This window comes from Lipotes vexillifer, unplaced genomic scaffold (assembly GCF_000442215.2).
Source record: "Lipotes vexillifer unplaced genomic scaffold, Lipotes_vexillifer_v1.1 scaffold1477, whole genome shotgun sequence".
NCBI lineage: Eukaryota > Metazoa > Chordata > Mammalia > Artiodactyla > Lipotidae > Lipotes > Lipotes vexillifer.
Window position 1 is genome coordinate 522,993 of NW_006776536.1, and position 6,526 is coordinate 529,518.

The following is a 6,526-nucleotide window of genomic DNA, read 5'->3' on the forward strand; positions in this document are numbered from 1 at the left end:
CGCGGGCCTCTCACTGTTGCGGCCTCTCCCGTTGCGGAGCACAGGCTCCGGACGCGCAGGCCCAGCGGCCATGGCTCACGGGCCCAGCCGCTCCGCGGCACGTGGGATCTTCCCGGACCGGGGCACGAACCCGTGTCCCCCGCATCGGCAGGCGGACTCTCAACCGCTGCGCCACCAGGGAAGCCTGTACTACCCCCATTTTATATAAGAGACTTGAGCATCCACAGGTTTTAGTGTCTGCGAAGCATCCTGGAACCAATCCCCCGCAGACCCCAAGGGACAATTGTAGGCCCGGATATTCCCCTCCTTCTCATTTTCCCTCTCTCCCCCCATCCCGCCCCTACCTTGGGAAAGTTACTTTCACCTCTCTGAGCCTGTTTCCTCATCTGTGAAGTCTGTAATGACCATGCTGACTTCCAGAGGAGCTACACTGTTGAGATGGGATAACAGCCATCAAGTGTTTGGCTCCATGCGGGTTTCAGCCTTGGTGTCTGGGGACACTGTCCAAGCATTTTCTCACTGTCCCCGAGGAACCTTCCCACAAGCCTTGGAGGAAGCTGGCCCTGCGGTGGCCTAGAGAGGGCAGGACGTGGCCTGAAGTGAGACCTTGTGGGGAGGGCCAGAGCCTGGGCCGGCTGACCTCCAACCCTCACCCCTGTCCCCCCAGGGCTATGGCGTGTGCTCGGTGGGGCTGGAACGCCTGGCGTACGTCCTCGTGGCTTATAGCCTGGGCGCCTCGGCCGCCTCGTTGCTGGGCCTGCTGGGGCTGTGGCTGCCACGTCCGGCACCCCTGGTGGCCGGAGCTGGGCTGCACCTGCTGCTCACTGTCAGCCTCTTTTTCTGGGCTCCCGCGCCCCGGGTCCTGCAACACATCTGGGTCCTCTATGCAGCAGCCGTGTTCTGGGGTGTGGGCAGTGCCCTCAACAAGACGGGGCTTAGCAGTGAGTATAGCCGTGGGCCCTGGATGGCTGGGCAGGGGACCCTGGGGCTACCTCAGGGCGGTTGCGGGGAGCAAAGACATCCCAGGGACAGACATGGGGTTGATGGGCACACTGGAGGGCTGTTATGGGGTCCCGTGCACTTGGTGGAGGTAGGTGGGGATCCCTGTGTGCACTCTAGGGGTGGAAGGAAGTCCCTTGGACACTTCAGGGACAGATGAGGAGGGCTGTGAACACCCTCGAGGCACGCCATGAACATCCTGTGGACCCCCAGGGTGGGCATGGGAGTCAGGGTGAGATCTTGTGGCTTCATGGGCTGGATATGGGGCTCTGTGGACGCCTCTTAGGGACAGTGGAAAAAAACACATTGGGGATGCCTCATTTCATACCAGGGGACAGGGCGCAGCCTGCCATAGTTTTCGTGACACTGGAAGCAGAGGTCAGGGTCTGTGCCCCAGGGAGCATGGGATGCAGCAGGTGGCCCTGTCCACACCCCAGGGGGAAAGTGCAGATATGGCATTTTTATGGAGAGGAGCTGGAAGCAGGCTGTAAAATCCCAACGGCAATCTTCAGAGTATCGGAGTCCAGGCCCCAAGTCTGGGCTGCTAGGGTGGAGGCACTGGGGCCTGGGCCCCTGCTTACAGAAAGGAGGGGGTGGGACAGAATTCATCTGTGTGACGCTCTGGGCCCACAGGTGAGCCTTTGCCAATGACATGCAGCTGGTACACATGGGTGCAGCCATTTGGGTCTCCCACATTGGCATCTGTTCTGATGGGCCGGTGCCGTTATCAGTTTTGAGCATCACCCCTATATGGCATGGTGGAGGTCATGCCTGCTGCGGGCTGGGCAGGGGATGGTTCAGGCAACCCCAGCACCCAACATCCGAGAGAAAGAATCAGACACTATATCTGCCGTAGGGAATGGAGCCCCACACCCTGGACCACACTGTCTTGGCTGTTTTGCCTCTGGACCTTGAGCCCATGATATGTCTGGACTTGGGCCAGATCCCAGCGTCCTCTTCGGCCCAGCTCCACTTACTCCCTCCTCTTATACCCCACCCCCCGGGGGGGTGATCCGTGTCCCTTCACAGCACCCCCATGGGGTACAGTCGCACTGCAGGACCTCAGGATGGCACTGTCAATGTCCTGAGTGGCTGGCGAGGGTACAATTCGCCAGGTGCTGTGCAGGCTTTCTCCCATTAAAACCTCACAGCGCAGCATATACATGTCATCTCATTTTACAGATGAGAAAAGTGGCTCTGGGGAGTTCACTTACCCCGAGTCACCCACAGACCCAACATCTGAATCCACATCTCTGTGCCAACTCTCTCCACCTTTCAGTCCTGAGAGTGGAATCTGAGTCTCCTAATTCCCTGTCCGAGGCTCCTTCTGCCCCACCCAGGGGAGTATCCAAGGCTCCTTCTGCCCCACCCAGGGGAGGATCCAAGGCTCCTTCTGCCCCACCCAGGGGAGGATGCTTTTGGGAAACAAATTCCTCCCTCCCAGCTTCAGACTTGATTTGCAGAAAGCTTGTTGCTACAGTGATTTGCTCTCCCAGAGCCCTGGGTGAGGAAAAACAGCCCCTGCAGGCCTGGCCCTGCGTGCCTGGAGTTCGCAAGAAGGCAGGATGTGACTGTTCACAGAACTTCCCACTTCTGAGGCCACAGATGGGTCCCAGAGCAGGCCCATTGCATCCCAGCAGGGGGCCCACTGCTCCAGCCTCTGCTCAGCTCCCAGGCAGCGTGGTAACCAGTGTGTACAGTAGGGGGCCAGCCAGGACCGGTTTACAGCAGCTTTCTAGGTGCTCCTGCCAAGGGACCAGCACAGGACATCGGGGGGTCACTAGTGGGAGAATAGCAGCTCTGGGCCCCAGCTGGCACATCTCCCCTTTCTGCCCTGTCCTGCCCACCTGCAGCACTCCTGGGAATCCTGTACGAGGACAAGGAGAGGCAAGACTTCATCTTCACCATCTACCACTGGTGGCAGGCCATGGCCATCTTTGCAGTCTACTTGGGCTCAAGCCTGCCCATGAAGGTGAGTGCCCCTCCCCCACTCGACCCCCTAGACAACAGAAACTCCCTGAGTGGCCGCCCTGGCCTCACGGCCCCTGAAGGGCACCACTGCCCCAGGCCAGGCCCTGGGCCAAGTCCAGTGGGCGGCCCCACGCCCATCACTGGCTTATTACTTACCGCTTCACCTCCTGCAGGCCTCAGTTTACCCATCTCTGAAAGGGTTCACAGTTTGCTCTCTACTTGTGGGCACATCCCAGCCGCCTTGTGGGTAGTTTGGTAACCTGTTCTCTAGACCTTGGGCTCTGAGCTGGATGCCGAGGGTCTGTCTCCCTTCTTGGCTCTCGGGTCCTCGTCCTCTGCTCTCACCTACCGGTGGGTCAGTTTAGCAGGTCCCGGCCAACTTTTAAAAACTGAAATAGGGGTTTCCCTGGTGGCGCAGTGGTTGAGAGTCCGCCTGCTGATGCAGGGATCATGGGTTCATGTCCCAGTCCGGGAGGATCCCACATGCCGCGGAGCGGCTGGGCCCGTGAACCATGGCCACTGAGCCAGCACGTCTGGAGCCTGTGCTCCGCAACGGGACAGGCCACAGCAGTGAGAGGCCTGCGTACCGCAAAAAAAAAAAAAAAAAAAAGAAAGAAATAGAATAGGGAATAGCAGGGAGTATGCCTGTGAATATGTGTGTACGTACTGAGTTATGATTTAAAATTATTTCTGACTGCCTGTTACAGTCAAAACCTCTTAAGAAGCATTACTTATGATCCCATATGTAAGGGACAGAGTAATCTAAGCTCTGGTAAGGGAGGGCCAGGCCTCCCTTCACATCTACCCTGTGAGGCAAAGGGATTATCATTACAGTTAGGGAAACGGAGGCCCTGATGGATAGGGTGACCATAAGGGACAGGGCTGGGCAGGAGGGTGCCCAGGAAGCATGCGTGGCGGGGTGGCTCCCAGGAGGAGGGAAGGACAGCAGAGGAGCTGCGGGGCTCGAGTCCCAGATGGGAGTGGGCTTATCGGGGCGAGGGGCTGGGTGGGGAGGGCGCAGGACCGGCCACCCGCGGGTCCACCGCATCCCTCCCTGTGTGCCCAGGCTAAGCTGACGGTGCTGCTGGTGACGCTGGTGGCGGCCGCAGTCTCGTACCTGTGGATGGAGCAGAAGCTGCGGCGGGGCGTGGTCCCACGCCAGCCCCGCATCCCGCGGCCCCAGCACAAGGTGCGCGGCTACCGCTACCTGGAGGAGGACAACTCGGACGAGAGCGACACGGAGGGAGAGCGTGGCGGCCGGGGCGACTGCGCGGAGGAGGAGGCGCCGACCGCGGGGCCAGGGCCCGGCCCCAAACCAGCCGGTCTCTGCCGCCGGCCCTGCCCCTACGAACAGGCGCTGGGAGGCGATGGGCCGGAGGAGCAGTGAGGGACCAAGTCTGATCGCCGGCCTCGGTTTAACGCGTCTCGGGTCGGGGCCCCTATGATTCAGCGCCAACTTCTGGAAAGACCCTTGGCCCACCCCGGGCTCGGGAACGGCCCTTCCAGAGCCCCGGGCCACCGGGAGCTTGGGATCCTCCTCGCAGCCCCCTCCAAGGGAGGGTGGGGCCTTGAGACCTCTTGGCCAGGCCCAGGGTGCTAGGGACCGCACAGCCGAAACCCTCCTCCGACCCCAGGGGCCGCTCTCCACGACCCCCTACCGGGCCCAGCCCCGGGGCTGGGACCCCGCCAGTCCCGTCCCAGCTCTCGGCTACAGGCCTAGGCCGTGCGCGTCGCCCGCTTTGTACATCCTATCCCCATGGTCCGCCAAGAGGTACGACTTGAAGAAAATGAGCAATAAAGAGATTTGTGTATTGTCCTGATCCGGAAGTCTCCTGCCCTGGGAGGACATTGACTGCCTGGGGTGTGTGCCTGGCTGACCCTGCCCATTGGGCACTGTGGCCGTCTGCCTTGATCCGGGGGTGGGGGGGCGGGGTGGTCCCTTAAGCCCCGCCCACCAGGCTGTCCTGGCTCCTGGAGGCACCACCCCTCCCCACACTGGCCTGTTTTTGCCAGTCGCACCCCATCAGCTCAGGACAAAGAAGCGCTCTGTGTGGTCTGTAGGGACCCCAGCGGAGGGTGATGGGGCTGCCAGTCCCTCGTCAGTCTAGACGAAGTCTAGAAACCCAGGTCCCGCTGCCCCCTCCTCAAGCGTCCTCAGCCCTCCTGCCCACCCCCATCCTTTTTTTTTTTTATCCCTTGGGACACTTCTGCCCACAGCTCACCAAGGCACTCCTTTGGGGGCCAAGTCCACTTCTGAGGCGAGTGCAGGTCACCCCGTGTCCAGTGTGGGCCTGGGGCATAGATGTCTGAGCCCAGGTAAACTTGGCTACTGATGTCTCTGGGCTGCAGCCTCAGCTATGATGCCCATGAGGGATGCAGAGGCTGGTGGGAGGGTCAGACCCCCTACAGCCCGAGGGCGCCCCCCACCGTGGGGAGAGGGAACTGAGGTCCCACTGCGAAGAGCTTAGAACGGTGGGGTGAGGACAGGCAAGGGGGCCACAGGAGGGTCCTGGAGCCCCCAACTGCGCCCCATATCCGTACCACCAAAGCTGGGGGCCACACCATTCCTCACTCCTCACACAGCCTCCACCCCTGGCTGACTGCCAGACCCTGGTCTACACCCAGTTCAGCGTCAGGTCTCCTAGATTCTTCCACCTCTAAGCGGCGGCCCCCTCTCTCCTCTGCCTCATACAGCCCTCACTTGAGTTTGGTTCCAGCAGCCTCAGCTGGGGCCCCGGAGCCAGGCTCTGTGACCTCAGGCAGGGGGTCAGTCCATCTGAGCCACAGTTTCCTCCTCTGTAAAGTGTATCTGTGGTGGCACCAAGGTCCCCAGGCTCTGCAGGAAACTCACAAGGGCACAGAGGATATTTGAACTTTTCTAAAATTTGGACATCTACCCGCTCTGAGCAAATTAATAGGTTCAGGTGGTCCACAGTTTCACTGTTAGATCACACCACGATCCTTTCATGTCATATCTTTGAGAAGCTGGGTTTCCTGTGGTTTGGGGATAAAAAGTGAAAATCACTGTGGAATAGGAAGTGAGGCCAGGAGTCTCCAGTCTGATTCCAAGGTTTGAGAAGCTGGCCGGTGCACACGGCCAATTATTAAGTTGTGGTGGTCATTAAAGAATGAAATAAGCACCGTTTTTCTTTCTCTTGGTGTGCATTACATTTTCTAAGTGAATACTAAGTTATTAGAGCCTAAGTACTTATTGGTTGGACCTAAAATAACTCACAAATAGAACTATTAGATATTTCTTTTGGCCTAGGAGCACCATGAAAAAATTCCTGAGACACTGGGGGTTCCATGAACAGGGCAAGTTTGGCTCTGTGTTAGCCCAGGGCTGGCGCAGAGTAACTTACAGTGAGTCCCTCGTTGGACCCCGTGCCTCCACCCCCAACCTTGTCCAGAGAACCGGCGGGATCCTTTTTGGACCCAGCCTAGGGAAGGTGGAGGCAAACCTATGGTCTGTGATGCCTGGGAAGGAAACCCCCAGGGTCTGCTGTGAACCAACATGGACTAGATGCCAAGTTGTTTTTGGCAGATTTGGGGGTCT

At 59.4% G+C, this 6,526-nt stretch overlaps 1 protein-coding gene across 1 annotated transcript in view; it reads left to right on the forward strand.

The window, feature by feature from the left end:
• The window catches only part of UNC93B1 (unc-93B1 regulator of TLR signaling), a 10,836-nt gene extending 6,047 nt beyond the window's left edge, over positions 1 to 4,789 (forward strand). The window contains exons 9-11 of the mRNA XM_007450414.1: positions 668 to 941; positions 2,853 to 2,971; positions 4,037 to 4,789. Coding sequence (XP_007450476.1) covers positions 668 to 941; positions 2,853 to 2,971; positions 4,037 to 4,357 — 714 coding nt within the window. The 3' untranslated portion in view covers positions 4,358 to 4,789. The remainder of the gene's footprint in view (positions 1 to 667; positions 942 to 2,852; positions 2,972 to 4,036) is intronic.
• Positions 4,790 to 6,526: the final 1,737 nt, after the last annotated feature.